General features: G+C 42.1%; 1 protein-coding gene across 2 annotated transcripts in view; it reads right to left on the bottom strand.

Annotated features, from left to right (window-relative positions):
• Positions 1 to 5,481: 5,481 nt before the first annotated feature.
• The window catches only part of LOC121534735 (paired mesoderm homeobox protein 1-like), a 29,207-nt gene continuing 16,369 nt past the window's right edge, over positions 5,482 to 18,319 (bottom strand). Inside the window, exon 5 of one of the 2 annotated variants that reach the window (XM_045215988.1) lies at positions 5,482 to 7,736. In XM_045215988.1, coding sequence (XP_045071923.1) covers positions 7,604 to 7,736 — 133 coding nt within the window. In that variant the 3' untranslated portion in view covers positions 5,482 to 7,603. Of the gene's footprint in view, positions 7,737 to 16,244; positions 16,331 to 18,319 lie in introns of those variants that run through there. The other variant, XM_041841317.1, reaches the window with a different exon arrangement.

Below are 18,319 nucleotides of genomic sequence, written 5' to 3'. Positions count from 1 at the left end.
TCCTCCGGGATCCTTTGATGAAAGGATATATATTGATGGGATCCACAATCAGATCGCAGCTGAGTTTGAATCAAGTATTTTCTGGTGGTCAACAATTAATAAAAATGTAGATTGGATAAATTATATTTAATATAACCAGCAAAATATTTATAAACCACACTCGTGATGCAATAAAGGGATTAGCTGAGCAGACAGCGGCAACTAGCTTAATGACATGGCAGAATAGAATAGCTTTAGATATGCTTTTGGCTGAGCGGGACGGGGTTTGTGTTCTGTTTGGATATATGTGTTGTACTTTCATCTCCAACAATATAGCACCGGACGGGCCCCGTGACCAAAGCGCTTGAGTGACCATCACCACGCTGGCGAACGAACTGGTTGAGAACTCTGGTATTGATAGCTCCATAAACGGTTGGTTTGATAACATATTTGGTAAATGGAAAACTATTGTTGTGACTATTCTGGGTGAAGTTATGGCCTCTATGGGTATACTTGTTCTTTGTGGATGTTGCCTTATTTCCTGGCTGAGTGACTGGTTTGGTGAGTACTCTTCTATGGTGGTTACTGGATTTCTGACCCTAGTAATTGTGTTTTTGCTGTTAATGTGTTGTGCTGCTTGCATCGTCCCTTGTCTCAGGAGGTCAGTGGTAGGAGTGGTGCAGGCGTCAGGTATGATGCTGTTGTTACCGGCCCAGGATGATGCAGGTGACTCTGCTACTGACTCTGAGACCAAGCTGGATGATCCATGTTTTGCCTAGTAAAATACATACACGCATTTATTTTCAGTTCTTGCTCATTTATTACCTTATGTTTTTACTAACCACTGTGATTGTTTATTCTTCCTGATGTGAAGGTAAAGGATTCCTGGGTGGCTGGTAGCCAACTCAGTACATGTTAGGTGTAGGGGAGGAATAGAGGGTTAAAATTATTATTTTTATTTTCTATTAACATTAAATGTTGTGATTTAATTTCCATATCCTGTTATTCTTAAGGGTGATTATACTCTGTTTAGAGTGACACCATAAAATTGTTGGGTTTTATTTTTGGATCTGTATGTGATGAATAGCTTGGAAGGAATGCATTAATGAGGAGCACTGTACTGATATGGATTGTTTCACATAACAGGCTGATAAGAACACTCTCTCTTTGTTGTCTGTGAAACTGTCCTTGAACATGGGTACATGGAGTACAGTTTTTGGGGGCTCGTCCTTTTGGGTGCTGACTGTTGTACTATTAATAAAACGTCGATAGAATTAACTACATACATTAATGTCCAGAAATTAGAAAACTGGACTCAACAAGGTTTTGAGGCTGTTCATGGACAACTAGCTGCAACTTCATTAATGGCTTTTCAGAATAGAATTGCTGTTGATATGTTACTTGCTGAAAGAGGGGTGTGTGTGCTATGTTCGGGGAACAATGTTGTACTTTTATTCCTAATAATACTGCTGCAGATGGAAGCTTGACAATTGCTCTAGAAGGTTTGAGGACTCTTAATGGTAAAATGAAGAGCCACTCAGGGGTGGATACTTCAATGTGGGACTCTTGGATGGATGCGTTTGGTAAATATAAAACGCTTGTTTCTTCTATACTTGTATCCATCTCTGTTTTTGCTGCAATTCTAGTGCTTTGTGGATGCTGTTGCATTCCATGCATACGGACGCTGACAACCAGGATTATAACCACCGCTATTGATCCGCATCCTGCAGATAACGGTCAGATGTTTCCTTTGCTTGCTATTGACGATGCTGACCAAGGATATCTGGATGATGAATAGCATCTAAGCTTTTTGTCACGTCTCTTGTGAGACGTGAAGAGGGGGAATGTAAAACTTTATCTTCTGATAAAGTTTTCCCTATTTTGCCAATTACACTGTTAGCTTGTGTCACGTCTTAAGTTTTCCTTCTTTACTGTTACTTGGTCACGTCTCTGGGGAGACGTGAAGAGAGGGATTTGTCGTAGTAAATATATAACGTTATAGCTTGGTCTGACTAAAATCTTGTGCATGACCCATCTTGTGTTGGGCCTTTGTATTTAATACAATGCACAAGAGACTTCTATCTTGCCGGCCTTATCAGCAGGTGGCTATGGACAACACCCACGCCATAGGTCTCTCAGTTCACGAGTTCTTGCGCTGAGGACACACACACACACACCCCCACACACACACACACATACACACACACACACACACACATCATCATTGTTAAACATACACACACATACACACACACACACACACACACACACACACACACACATACACACACGCACACACACACACACACACACACATCATCATTGTTAAGCACACACACACACAAAAACCCCCTTCTCTTAGGCTGAACATCTGAAGACAGAGAACCCGACTCAGAGCCAATGCAATGGAGGTGACCTCGACCAACTCATCAGGACCAATCAGAAGATCAGAACTACTAGAATCAACCTACTTTATTTTATTGTATAAAATGTCAGCACACAATGTTTAGGGGCTCGCTCTCTCAGATATCTCCCTACGAGATTGACGAACGGGTCCGTGCACGTTATTTACAGATATCTTTACCTCTGAATAAACTGCCTTATATTATACAATTATCCACCTTGTCCGAAAGTCTCTACTTGGTCTCCGTTCTCCAGTAAACTTGTGATCATCAACACTGTACACAGTTCATCTTACTCTGGCTAACATTAGTTGTTGATCTTGTTGTTGTTGATGTGCATAACTGAGGGAGAGAGAGCCTAGCTTTTCATGGTTGTTTGATCAATAGGACTGTAAAGTTCCCAAATGTAAGAGGACTCCCGTGGTGTTTACATATTTGCAGAAATCCATTCAGGTGTATTTTGTGGCTTTTGGCGAATGCGTTCTAAAGATCTAGAGTCACGCTGCTGCAACTGCCTATAAACACACAGTCCAGTTCAAAGTGAATGTGGCAAATGGCTTGTTTGTATAAAGGCTTACTGTAGCTCTGATTGACTATAGCGCACCGGTCTTTGTAGACTCTGATCCTGGACAAGACAGATGTTTTTATTCTTTTTTTTTTTACTGCAGTGTCTATTAATTGTCCAAACGCACAGCCCCTTTCCCCACTCTATATTGCTATAGAAGTTTCACAAATGCCTTACTATATGTAATTCCCAAACATTCTAAGAATGTGCCATGCTTTCTTTCACTATTCTGAATGTCGAATGTTATTCTGAAATATGAACACATAAATACTGGACATATTGAACTATTATTTTGGCAGTGATTTGACAAAATTACAGTCATGGTCTTCAATTGGACTCGCATTTTTCTGGTCTTGGTCTTCAATCGGTCTCGCTTTAGGTGGTCCCGAACCCTGCCTACTATATCAACAGTAGCCAGGAGACCATTATGTTCCAGTGCCAAGTAAGACAACTGAGACGGTAGCCTATGATTGAAAAAGTAAGCTATTTCATCTAACATATCCAGGGAATGTATGATTTATAATTTTATGTGCAACCTGTCAAAATAGGATCCAGAATATTTTTTTTATTTTTTTTATTTTTTTTATTTCACCTTTATTTAACCAGGTAAGCCAGTTGAGAACAAGTTCTCATTTACAACTGCGACCTGGCCAGATGTATCAGATGTATTTTTGGACACCAGGTGGCGAATCGCATCTCTGCATGTCTGGCAGACATATCAGTATGGATGACGGATCACCACCTCAAGCTGAACCTCGGCAAGACGGAGCTGCTCTTCCTCCCGGGGAAGGACTGCCCGTTCCATGATCTCGCCATCACGGTTGACAACTCCGTTGTGTCCTCCTCCCAGAGTGCAAAGAGCCTTGGCGTGACCCTGAACAACACCCTGTCGTTCTCTGCTAACATCAAAGCGGTGACCCGATCCTGCAGGTTCATGCTCTACAACATTCGCAGAGTACGACCCTACCTTACACAGAAAGCGGCACAGGTCCTAATCCAGGCACTTGTCATCTCCCGTCTGGATTACTGCAACTCGCTGTTGGCTGGGCTCCCTGCCTGTGCCATTAAACCCCTACAACTCATCCAGAACGCCGCAGCCCGTCTGGTGTTCGACCTTCCCAAGTTCTCTCATGTCACCCCGCTCCTCCGCACACTCCACTGGCTTCCAGTTGAGGCTCGCATCTACTACAAGACCATGGTGCTTGCCTACGGAGCTGTGAGGGGAACGGCACCTCCGTACCTTCAGGCTCTGATCAGTCCCTACACCCAAACGAGGGCACTGCGTTCATCCACCTCTGGCCTGCTGGCCCCCCTTCCTCTACGGAAGCATAGTTCCTGCTCAGCCCAGTCAAAGCTATTTGCTGCTCTGGCACCCCAATGGTGGAACAAGCTCCCTCACGACGCCAGGACAGCGGAGTCACTGACCACCTTCCGGAGACACTTGAAACCCCACCTCTTTAAGGAATACCTGGAATAGTATAACAGTAATCCTTCTACCCCCCCTCCCCCACCCCCCCCTTAAAAAAAAAGAATTAAAAAAAGTGGTTGTCCCACTGGCTATAAGGTGAATGCACCAATTTGTAAGTGGCTCTGAATAAGAGCGTCTGCTAAATGATGTAAATGTAAATGTATATTGGCCTAAGCTATATTATTCATCCGCTGAGGAAGTGGGAACTCAAAACACTTAGATTGCTAACTGTAAATATGATCATGTTGCTACACTGAACAAAAATATAAACGCAACATGCAACAATTTCTAAGATTATACAGTTCATATAAGGAAATCAGTCAATTGAAATAAATTCATTAGGCCCTACTCTATGGATTTCACATGACTGGGCAGGGGCGCAGCCATGGGTGGGCCTGGGAGGGCATAGACCCACCTACTTGGGAGCCAGGCCCACCCACTGGGGAGCCAGGTCCAGCCAATCAGAATTAGTTTTTCCCCACAAAAGGGCTTTATTACAGACAGAAATACTCCTCAGTTTCATCAGCTGTCTGGGTGGCTGGTCTCAGACTATCCCACAGGTGAAGAAGCTGGATGTGGAGCTCCTGGGCTGGCGTGGTTACACGTGGTCTGCAGTTGTGAGGCTGGTTGGATGTACTGCCAAATTCTCTAAAAATATGTTGGAGGCGGCTTATGGTAGAGAAATGAATATTACATTCTCTGGCAACAGCTCTGGTGGACATTCCTGCAGTCAGCATGCCAATTGCAGGCCCCCTCAAAACTTGAGACATCTGTGGCATTGTGTTGTGTGGCAAAACTGCACATTTTAGAGTGGCCTTTTATTGTCCCCAGCACAAGGTGCACCTGTGTAATGATCATGCTGTTTAATCAGCTTCTTGATATGCCACACCTGTCAGGTGGATGGATTATCTTGACAAAGGAGAAATGCTCACTAACAGGGATGTAAACAAATTTGTGCACAAAATTTGAGAAAAATAAGCTTTTTGTACGTATGGAACATTTCTGTGATCTTTTATGTCAGCTCATGAAACATGGGACCAACACTTTACATGTTGTGTTTATATTTTTGTTCAGATGAGTCCCGTGACACTTGTGGGGGTTCGTAAAGCAAAACGGAGATGAGGGTCTCCATAGTTGGGTCATATTAGTTTGTAGCGCACAAACTCAATATTAGGTGTTCCTAATGTTTTGTACACTCAGTGTATATGATTATCATAGAACTCTCTACCAAACACACAATCAACACAAACCCGTTATAGACAGATTTCCCATAGAACTCTCTACCAAACACACAATCAACACAGACCCGTTATAGACAGATTTCCCATAGAACTCTCTACCAAACACACAATCAACACAGACCCGTTATAGACAGATTTCCCATAGAACTCTCTACCAAACACACAATCAACACAGACCCGTTATAGACAGATTTCCCATAGAACTCTCTACCAAACACACAATCAACACAGACCCGTTATAGACAGATTTCCCATAGAACTCTCTACCAAACACACAATCAACACAGACCCGTTATAGACAGATTTCCCATAGAACTCTCTACCAAACACACAATCAACACAGACCCGTTATAGACAGATTTCCCATAGAACTCTCTACCAAACACCCAATCAGCACAGACCCGTTATAGACAGATTTCCCATAGAACTCTCTACCAAACACCCAATCAGCACAGACCCGTTATAGACAGATTTCCCATAGAACTCTCTACCAAACACCCAATCAGCACAGACCCGTTATAGACAGATTTCCCATAGAACTCTCTACCAAACACCCAATCAGCACAGACCCGTTATAGACAGATTTCCCATAGAACTCTCTACCAAACACCCAATCAGCACAGACCCGTTATAGACAGATTTCCCTCCATTAACATTTAGCTACTGAGACTGCAGGTTGAATTTGTTTACTTCTTTAAACATGGGAAAAGTCAAAAGAACATTATGAAGCATTCCTAGAACGTTGTGAAGCGTTCCTAGAACGTTGTGAAGCGTTCCTAGAACGTTGTGAAGCGTTCCTAGAACGTTGTGAAGCGTTCCTAGAACGTTGTGAAGCGTTCCTAGAACATTATGAAGCGTTCCTAGAACGTTGTGAAGCGTTCCTAGAACGTTGTGAAGCGTTCCTAGAACGTTGTGAAGCGTTCCTAGAACGTTGCTGTGTCAGTACGGTGAAGTATTCTGTGAATGACAGCATGTCTTTTATTGCAGAGGATCGCTACTAATAAAGATATATCAGGATATAAAACAGATACGATTAAAGCTATTAGGCCTCATTCAATTCAAAATACTAATGGGGTCGATCAAAGCATGTCAAATCAACTTGAGCTGTGAGGCACATGATGACATTAACAAACGTAAATAATACCAACAGCGCTAACAGGTGAAGTTCAGGCTTTTCCTTCCCCCTTCCAAGTCCCATATAGTACTATCATAACTCCAGGAGAGAAGGCGTGGCTCCTCGGGCCACTGCTGGGAAAAGTTTGTCTGACAGTTTTTTTTGTCTTTGTTTTGGGTTAGAATTCATCACGAGTCCAGAGTTCTCTAGAATTCATCACCAGTCCAGAGTTCTCTAGAATTCATCACGAGTCCAGAGTTCTCTAGAATTCATCACGAGTCCAGAGTTCTCTAGAATTCATCACCAGTCCAGAGTTCTCTAGAATTCTACAAAAACGTTCAAAAAGTTTTCAAACCAGCCCAAAACATGTAGATATCAATATCAACAAGTCTCCCAAAAGTCTCCAAATGTTTGAAATTCTAAGGCAAAGGCGGCGGATATTCTGTTGGTGCCAGAGTCAGGAGAGGAAGTTGGTAACTAAAACTCTCTGTAACAATGTTGAATACGGTCAGTTACCCTCTGGTTTAATGCATCACATTCAGTCTCAATGGTTGGTCACCGTGGCGACGTAGCTAGACAGGATAGGCTCTCTCGTGTTTAGGACCAGTTTTCTGTCGACGATCACGCACATAAAAACACACTTAATACATTCATTTAAATGATGATGTGCCGTCAAAAACAAAGACTGCAGTTTCAACTGGTTGTTGTGTCATCCTTTGGGTCAACGTGATTGCTCTGTAGACCTCTCTAGACTTTGGAAGAAGATTTGATCTTACTCCTCCTCTTCATCAGTTGACAGTAGGCACCTGGTTGAGGCTGTACTCCTCCTCTTCATCAGTTGACAGTAGGCACCTGGTTGAGGCTGTACTCCTTGGCTTTGAGCCGGAGGTTAGCGATGCTGTTAGCCATGTTCATCCCCTGGGCTGAGGTGGGGGGGGAACAGGTGGGGGGGTATGCTACCATGGAACTGTAGAGTTAGGGAGAACATAGAGTTATTATTAACCTAACCATAACCCTAACTAACACTAACCCTAACACTAACCATAACCCTAACATATAGTTATTATTAACCTAACCATAACTAACCCTAACATATAGTTATTATTAACCTAACCATAACTAACCCTAACACTAACATATAGTTATTATTAACCTAACCATAACTAACCCTAACACTAACATATAGTTATTATTAACCTAACCATAACCCTAACTAACACTAACATATAGTTATTATTAACCTAACCATAACTAACATATAGTTATTATTAACCTAACCATAACTAACATATAGTTATTATTAACCTAACCATAACCCTAACTAACACTAACCCTAACACTAACCATAACCCTAACATATAGTTATTATTAACCTAACCATAACTAACCCTAACATATAGTTATTATTAACCTAACCATAACTAACCCTAACACTAACATATAGTTATTATTAACCTAACCATAACTAACCCTAACACTAACATATAGTTATTATTAACCTAACCATAACCCTAACTAACACTAACATATAGTTATTATTAACCTAACCATAACTAACATATAGTTATTATTAACCTAACCATAACTAACATATAGTTATTATTAACCTAACCATAACTAACATATAGTTATTATATAGTTATATAACCATAACACTAACATATAGTTATTATTAACCTAACCATAACTAACCTATAGTTATTATTAACCTAACCATAACTAACATATAGTTATTATCTAGTTATATAACCATAACACTAACATATAGTTATTATATAGTTATATAACCATAACATATAGTTATTATATAGTTATATAACCATAACATATAGTTATTATATAGTTATATAACCATAACACTAACATATAGTTATTATTAAGCTATCTACTAACACTAACCATAACCCATATAGTTATTATTAACCTAACCATAACATATAGTTATTATTAACCTAACCATAACATATAGTTATTAAGCTATCTACTAACCATAACCCATATAGTTATTATTAACCTAACCATAACATATAGTTATTATTAACCTAACCCTAACATATAGTTATTATTAAGCTATCTACTAACCCTAACACTAACCATAACCCTAACACTAACCATAACACTAACCATAACCCTAACCCTAACACTAACACTAACATATAGTTATTATTAAGCTATCTACTAACCCTAACATATAGTTATTCTTAACCTAACCATAACCCTAACATATAGTTGTTATTAAGCTATCTACTAACCCTAACCATAACCCTAACACTAACCCTAACCATAACACTAACCCTAACCATAACCCTAACACTAACCCTAACCATAACCCTAACACTAACCATAACCATAACCCTTCAACACTAACCCTCAAAATGGCTGTTTAGCCTACTGTCAGTGATTCAAATTACAGACTGATTCTGGATATTTTTATTTTAAAAATAGAAAAATATGTAATTTATAACTTCCATTGCACACAAGGACATACTTGTCAAGAGAAAGGAAAAAACTATTTTAACCAGTTTCATACAGTATTTACAGTAGAGCTTGCGTGGGCATTCCCATGGGTAATCATAGTATTAGGTCTACAGCATATGGACTGTGAACTCAGCATATGGACTGTGAACTCAGCATATGGACTGTGAACTCAGTATATGGACTGTGAACTCAGTATATGGACTGTGAAATCAGTATATGGACTGTGAACTCAGCATATGGACTGTGAACTCAGCATATGGACTGTGAACTCAGCATATGGACTGTGAACTCAGCATATGGACTGTGAACTCAGCATATTGACTGTGAACTCAGCATATGGACTGTGAACTCAGTATATGGACTCTGAACTCAGCATATGGACTCTGAACTCAGCATATGGACTCTGAACTCAGCATATGGACTGTGAACTCAGCATATGGACTGTGAACTCAGCATATGGACTGTGAACTCAGCATATGGACTCTGAACTCAGCATATGGACTCTGAACTCAGCATATGGACTCTGAACTCAGCATATGGACTCTGAACTCAGCATATGGACTCTGAACTCAGCATATGGACTCTGAACTCAGCATATGGACTCTGAACTCAGTATACATACAGTGGTTCCTCAATTAAAAGTTTAAAGATTATGCCGCGGGACATTGACGTAATGTGTGGTTTATTTTGTTACCCTGCATGCTTCATTGCACCAGACCACCACAAGGGGCAGCTAGAGCGCTGATTATGCTTTTGGGTACAGCGTTGGACCCAAGGCGCTAATGTGTCTCTACTGAATGAATGAGCGATATAAACCAAATAGAAACTGATAATTGTGCATGACTTCAGAATTGAATCTGAATTAACTTAATGACGAGGATGAAGAAGAAGAGGATGATTGAATTTAGAACAATAGTGTAAGGATTGCTCTTCATCTGGCCCGCGCGCACAACAGCTCACACCCAGAACAAGACACATCTGTTTTGGTTTCTACTTGGTCAGAAGAAACTGTGACACTGTAGCATATTACTTACTAAAACTGTTGATACACCGTTTTTATTGTAAGTGAAACGAAAATGTTCAGTTATATTATATATATATTCCATGATATTCTTAAAATATATGTGTTGACTGACTATAAAGCAGCAAGTGATTTCTACTAAATAAACAAGTTGATGGCGCAGTCATAAAGCCTCGGGTACTAGGCAGATCAAATACAACTCAACAAAAAGGTTTCACATATTTTCAAGAGCTGAGCTACTTAATTGATTTGGTTTATTTCTTACATTGACTTGTGTAATGTTACTGAATAGATGACAACAATAGAGCGAAGCATCAGGTGACATCGGAGAGAGTCAGGTGGAGCGTGGGGAGAAAGAAAGCTGTACGGTCAGGACACTACAACACAGTAGGCCAGGTGGAAAATAGTTTAGCAACCTTTCCAATACGTTGGAATGCAAAAGAAGCCATCCAACCTTGATGTCAATGTCAGAATTGTATTTTCACTGAATCTCCGTTAGGATACTGGTTAGCCTACAATTAGGTTGTGGAAATGTTAGGATTTTTTGACTCTTCCCTCGCTGTCGTTTAGGCCTACCCTCGACCAAAAAAGCCTGTGACTTGTCTAAATCAATCAATGTGATTTTGTTTCACTGAATCTCCGTCTGTATATTTGGTTAATTCTCTGGCTGGGCAAATAAGAGGAGGTGGTATAGCTCATCTATTATTTAGCTGAATCGGGGACAGTACAGGCAACTCCAAACGCCCGCGGAGGTTGTGAAATACAGTATGAACACGAGACTCACATGTTGCGGTTCATTTATTGTTTTAATTATTCCAGGCTCCCTTTGTTATTTCGTTTTCGTTTTAGAAATAAAATGGTTGAACGAATTAATTAAACGAATTAATTATTAATGTATATTGAAGTAGCAATTGAAAGAGAACGCTTTGGAGATAATGGGGAAATTACCAGACAAAATGTGAGGACACAACGGTTCACTTGATACAATACTAAAGTTACAAACGTCTCAATATCACAGAGCTGATTTGCCCTAGCGAAAAATGCATCAACCCCTATTAAAAACCTTATCTCAAAACCTGAATATGAATACCTTTGCTGCAAATGTGCCATACGTCCATGCCTGTTATTTTGCATAAATTACACAAACCTAAAACACAACAAGGCAATTATCCAGGCAGACCAGTGGTTGCATTTATCCAGGCAGACCAGTGGTTGCATTTATCCAGGCAGACCAGTGGTTGCATTTATCCAGGCAGACCAGTGGTTGCATTTATCCAGGCAGACCAGTGGTTACAATTATCCAGGCAGACCAGTGGTTGCATTTATCCAGGCAGACCAGTGGTTGCATTTATCCAGGCAGACCAGTGGTTGCATTTATCCAGGCAGACCAGTGGTTGCATTTATCCAGGCAGACCAGTGGTTGCATTTATCCAGGCAGACCAGTGGTTGCATTTATCCAGGCAGACCAGTGGTTGCATTTATCCAGGCAGACCAGTGGTTGCATTTATCCAGGCAGACCAGTGGTTGCATTTATCCAGGCAGACCAGTGGTTGCATTTATCCAGGCAGACCAGTGGTTGCATTTATCCAGGCAGACCAGTGGTTGCATTTATCCAGGCAGACCAGTGGTTGCATTTATCCAGGCAGACCAGTGGTTGCATTTATCCAGGCAGACCAGTGGTTACATTTATCCAGGCAGACCAGTGGTTGCATTTATCCAGGCAGACCAGTGGTTGCATTTATCCAGGCAGACCAGTGGTTGCATTTATCCAGGCAGACCAGTGGTTGCATTTATCCAGGCAGACCAGTGGTTGCATTTATCCAGGCAGACCAGTGGTTGCATTTATCCAGGCAGACCAGTGGTTGCATTTATCCAGGCAGACCAGTGGTTGCATTTATCCAGGCAGACCAGTGGTTGCATTTATCCAGGCAGACCAGTGGTTGCATTTATCCAGGCAGACCAGTGGTTGCATTTATCCAGGCAGACCAGTGGTTGCATTTATCCAGGCAGACCAGTGGTTGCATTTATCCAGGCAGACCAGTGGTTGCATTTATCCAGGCAGACCAGTGGTTGCATTTATCCAGGCAGACCAGTGGTTGCATTTATCCAGGCAGACCAGTGGTTGCATTTATCCAGGCAGACCAGTGGTTGCATTTATCCAGGCAGACCAGTGGTTGCATTTATCCAGGCAGACCAGTGGTTGCATTTATCCAGGCAGACCAGTGGTTGCATTTATCCAGGCAGACCAGTGGTTGCATTTATCCAGGCAGACCAGTGGTTGCATTTATCCAGGCAGACCAGTGGTTGCATTTATCCAGGCAGACCAGTGGTTGCATTTATCCAGGCAGACCAGTGGTTGCATTTATCCAGGCAGACCAGTGGTTAATACTATATGTACACGCTTCATTAGAATACTTATGACATTCACATTGTTATATTCAGTGGTGTAAAGTACTTAAGTAAAATACTTTAAAGTACTACTTAAGTAGTTTTTTGGGATATCTGCACTTTACTATTTATATTTTTGCCAACTTTTACTTTTACTTCACTACGTTCCTAAAGAAAATAATGTACTTTTTACTCCATACATTTTCCCTGACACCCAAAAGTAGTCGTTACATTTCGACATGAAAATGGTCCAATTCACACACTTATCAAGAGGACGTCCCTGGTCATCTCTACTGCCTCTGATCTGGAGGACTCACTAAACACAAACGCTTCGTTTGCAATTATGTCTGAGTGTTGGAGTGTGCCCCTGGCTATCATCCCAAAACATTTTATTTTTTTTTGGGGGGGGGGGGAATTGTGTCGTCTGGTTCACTTAATATAAGGAATGTACTTTTATACTTAAGTACATTTTAGCAATTCCATTTACTTTTGATACTTAAGTATATTTAAAACCAAATACTTTTAGACTTTTACTCAAGTAGTATTTTACTGGGTGACTTTCACTTTTACTTGAGTCATTTTCTATTAAGGTATCTTTACTTTTACTCAAGTATGACAATTTAGTACTTTTTCACTGGTTATATTTGGTAACAACTTTGTTTATTTTAATAATAATAATATAATAATATGCCATTTAGCAGACGCTTTTATCCAAAGCGACTTACAGTCATGCGTGCATACATTTGTTTTGTGTATGGGTGGTCCCGGGGATCGAACCCACTACCTTGGCGTTACAAGCCCCATTCGATGCATTGAAGGGATGTGGGTGGAGCAATGTCTACATGAGGGTGCAAATTAAAAACACTCACAAAAGCTCTGACTAAGGCCTTGAGGCTGAGACGTAAAGCTTATTAAAGAGCAGTGATACTATCAAGAGCAGTGATCGCCCTCCATTTGGCAAATCTGACCATAACTCTATCCTCCTGATTCCTGCTTATAAGCAAAAACTGAAGCAGGAAGCACCAGTTATTCGGTTAATAAAAAAGTGGTCAGATGACGCAGATGCTAAGCTACAGGACTGTTTTGCTAGCACAGACTGGAACATGTTCCGGGATTCTTCAGACAGCATTGAGGAGTACACCACATCAGTCACTGGCTTCATCAATAAGTGCATCGATGATGTCGTCCCCCACAGTGACCGTACGTACATACCCCAACCAGAAGCCATGGATTACAGGAAACATCCGCACTGAGCTAAAGGGTAGAGCTGCCGCTTTCAAGGAACGGGACTCTAACCCGGACGCTTATAAGAAATCCCGCTATGACCTCAGACGAACCATCAAACAGGCAAAGAGTCAATACAGGTCTAAGATTGAATCATACTACACTGGCTCTGACGCTCGTCGGATGTGGCAGGGCATGAAAACTATTACAGACTACAAAGGGAAGCACAGCCGCGAGCTGCCCAGTGACACAAGCCTACCAGACGAGCTAAACCACTTCTATGCTCGCTCGAGGCAAGCAACACTGAAGCATGCATGAGAGCACCAGCTGTTCCGGGACGACTATGTGATCACGCTCTCCGTAGCCGATGTGAGTAAGACTTTTAAGCAGGTCAACATTCACAAGGCCGCAGGGCCAGACGGATTACCAGGACGTGTACTCCGAGCATGTGCTGACCAACTGGCAAGTGTCTTCACTGACATTTTCAACATGTCCCTGACTGAGTCTGTAATACCAACATGTTTCAAGCAGACCACCATAGTCCCCGTGCCCAAGAACTCTAAGATAACCTGCCTAAATGACTACCGACCCGTAGCACTGACGTCTGTAGCCATGAAGTGCTTTGAAAGACTGGTCATGGCTCACATCAACAGCATAATCCCAGAAACCCTAGACCCACTCCAATTTGCATACCGCCCCAACAGATCCACAGATGATGCAATCTCTATCGCACTCCACACTGCCCTTTCCCACCTGGACAAGAGGAACACCTACGTGAGAATGCTATTCATTGACTACAGCTCAGCATTCAACACCATAGTGCCCTCTAAGCTCATCACTAAGCTAAGGATCCTGGGACTAAACACCTCCCTCTGCAACTGGATCCTGGACTTCCTGACGGGCCGCCCCCAGGTGGTAAGGGTAGGTAACAACACATCTGCCACACTGATCCTCAACACGGGGGCCCCTCAGGGGTGCGTGCTCAGTCCCCTCCTGTACTCTCTGTTCACCCATGACTGCATGGCCAGGCACGACTCCAACACCATCATTAAGTTTGCCGACGACACAACAGTGGTAGGCCTGATCACCGACAACGATGAGACAGCCTATAGGGAGGAGGTCAGAGATCTGGCCGTGTGGTGCCAGGACAACAACCTCTCCCTCAACGTGACCAAGACAAAGGAGATGATTGTGGACTACAGGAAAAAAAAGAGGACTGAGCACGCCCCCATTCTCATCGACGGGGCTGTAGTGGAACAGGTTGAGAGCTTCAAGTTCCTTGGTGTCCACATCACCAACGAACTATCATGGTCCAAACACACCAAGACAGTCGTGAAGAGGGCACGACAAAGCCTATTCCCCCTCAGGAGACTAAAAAGATTTGGCATGGGTCCTCAGATCCTCAAAAAATTCTACAGCTGCACCATCGAGAGCATCCTGACTGGTTGCATCACCGCCTGGTATGGCAACTGCTTGGCCTCTGACCGCAAGGCACTACAGAGGGTAGTGCGTACGGCCCAGTACATCACTGGGGCAAAGCTCCCTGCCATCCAGGACCTCTATACCAGGCGGTGTCAGAGGAAGGCCCTCAAAATTGTCAAAGACTCCAGCCACCCTAGTCATAGACTGTTCTCTCTGCTACCGCACGGCAAGCGGTACCGGAGTGCCAAGTCTAGGTCCAAAAGACTTCTCAACAGCTTCTACCCCCAAGCCATAAGACTCCTGAACAGCTAATCATGGCTACCCGGACTATTTGCACTGCCCCCCACCCCATCCTCTTTACGCTGCTGCTACTCTGTTAAGTATTTATGCATAGTCACTTTAACTCTACCCACATGTACATATTACCTCAACTACCTCAACTAGCCGGTGCCCCCGCACATTGACTCTGCAACGGTACCCCCCTGTATATATAGCCTCCCTACTGTTATTTTATTTTACTGTATATATAGCCTCCCTACTGTCACTTTATTTTACTGTATATATAGCCTCCCTACTGTCACTTTATTTTACTGTATATATAGCCTCCCTACTGTCACTTTATTTTACTTCTGCTCTTTTTTTCTCAACACTTTTTTGTTGTTGTTGTTTTATTCTTACTTTTTTTTGTTTAAAATAAATGCACTGTTGGTTAAGGGCTGTAAGTAAGCATTTCACTGCAATGTCTGCACCTGTTGTATTCGGCGCATGTGACCAATAAAATTTGATTTGATTTGATTTGATTTACTATCAAGAGCAGTGATACTATCAAGAGCAGTGATACTATCAAGAGCAGTGATACTATCAAGAGCAGTGATACCATCAAGAGCAGTGATACCATCAAGAGCAGTGATACCATCAAGAGCAGTGATACTATCAAGAGCAGTGATACCATCAAGAGCAGTGATACCATCAAGAGCAGTGTGAGGGTTTCTTCTTTCTTCTCATGTTATTCTATGGTTGCCATGCACCTGCAACAAAGATAGCTCAGATATTTGAGTGCCTTTTGAATTTCGAAGGCACTGTAATAAAACATGAACATCTGAAATGTCTCGAGTCATTAAGTGTTCAACCCCTTTGTTATGGCAAGCCTAAATAAGTTCAGGAGTAAAAATGGGTTTAACCTCTACGGGATCGGTGTCCCGTATACGGGACGGTTGAGCTAACGTGCGCTAATGTGATTAGCATGACTGTTGTAAGTAACAGCAAACTTTCCAGGACATAGACATGTCTTATATGGGCAGAAAGCTTAAATTCTTGTTAATCTAACTGCACTGTCCAATTTACAGTAGTTATTACAGTGAATAAATACCATGCTATTTTTTGAGGAGAGTGCACAACAACAAAAAACGTATCACGGCAACTGGTTTGATACATTCACCTCTGAAGGTAAATAATGTACTAACATTAAGTAATCTTGCTCTGATTTGTCTTCCTATGGGTCCCAGAGATAAAATGTAGCATAGTTTTGTTTGATAAAATCAATTTTTATATTCAAACGTAGGAACTGGGTTCTACAGTTTGAACCCCTGCTGTCTCTGGCTCCACACCCACCCCGCCCGGCCATCTAGATGTGTGAAAGTTAGTGTATAAGCTAATGATCCATCATGAATGACATTCCTGGGAGAGTGTAAACTTACATTTTGTATTACCATATCATTTTTGTATGTTCTCTGTAGTTTTGTACTTGAAAATGTATCAATTGACCAATTCAGCACATTTGGGCAGACTTGATACAAAATAGTCCAGTATTGAAACTTCAAAGTGTTTCCTTTCCAATGGTATCAAGAATATGCATACAGTGAGGGAAAAAAGTATTTGATCCCCTGCTGATTTTGTACGTTTGCCCACTGACAAAGACATGATCAGTCTATAATTTTAATGGTAGGTTTATTTGAACAGTGAGAGACAGAATAACAACAAAAAATCCAGAAAAACGCATGTCAAAAATGTTATAAATTGATTTGCATTTTAATGAGGGAAATAAGTATTTGACCCCTCTGCAAAACATGACTTAGTACTTGGTGGCAAAACCCTTGTTGGCAATCACAGAGGTCAGACGTTTCTTGTAGTTGGCCACCAGGTTTGCACACATCTCAGGAGGGATTTTGTCCCACTCCTCTTTGCAGATCTTCTCCAAGTCATTAAGGTTTCGAGGCTGACGTTTGGCAACTCGAACCTTCAGCTCCCTCCACAGATTTTCTATGGGATTAAGGTCTGGAGACTGGCTAGGCCACTCCAGGACCTTAATGTGCTTCTTCTTGAGCCACTCCTTTGTTGCCTTGGCCGTGTGTTTTGGGTCATTGTCATGCTGGAATACCCATCCACGACCCATTTTCAATGCCCTGGCTAAGGGAAGGAGGTTCTCACCCAAGATTTGACGGTACATGGCCCCGTCCATCGTCCCTTTGATACGGTGTTGTCCTGTCCCCTTAGCAGAAAAACACCACCAAAGCATAATGTTTCCACCTCCATGTTTAACGGTGGGGATGGTGTTCTTGGGGTCATAGGCAGCATTCCTCCTCCTCCAAACACGGCGAGTTGAGTTGATGCCAAAGAGCTCGATTTTTGCTCATCTGACCACAACACTTTCACCCAGTTCTCCTCTGAATCATTCAGATGTTCATTGGCAAACTTCAGACGGGCCTGTATATGTGCTTTCTTGAGCAGGGGGACCTTGCGGGCGCTGCAGGATTTCAGTCCATCACGTCGTAGTGTGTTACCAATTGTTTTCTTGGTGACTATGGTCCCAGCTGCCTTGAGATCATTGACAAGATCCTCCCGTGTAGTTCTGGGCTGATTCCTCACCGTTCTCATGATCATTGCAACTCCACGAGGTGAGATCTTGCATGGAGCCCCAGGCCGAGGGAGATTGACAGTTCTTTTGTGTTTCTTCCATTTGCGAATAATCGCAACAACTGTTGTCACCTTCTCACCAAGCTGCTTGGCGATGGTCTTGT

The sequence above is a fragment of the Coregonus clupeaformis genome, unplaced genomic scaffold, assembly GCF_020615455.1.
Source record: "Coregonus clupeaformis isolate EN_2021a unplaced genomic scaffold, ASM2061545v1 scaf0573, whole genome shotgun sequence".
Lineage (NCBI taxonomy): Eukaryota > Metazoa > Chordata > Actinopteri > Salmoniformes > Salmonidae > Coregonus > Coregonus clupeaformis.
The sequence above is the reverse complement of the archived record's forward strand: the minus strand, read 5'-3'. Positions and strand labels throughout refer to the sequence as shown.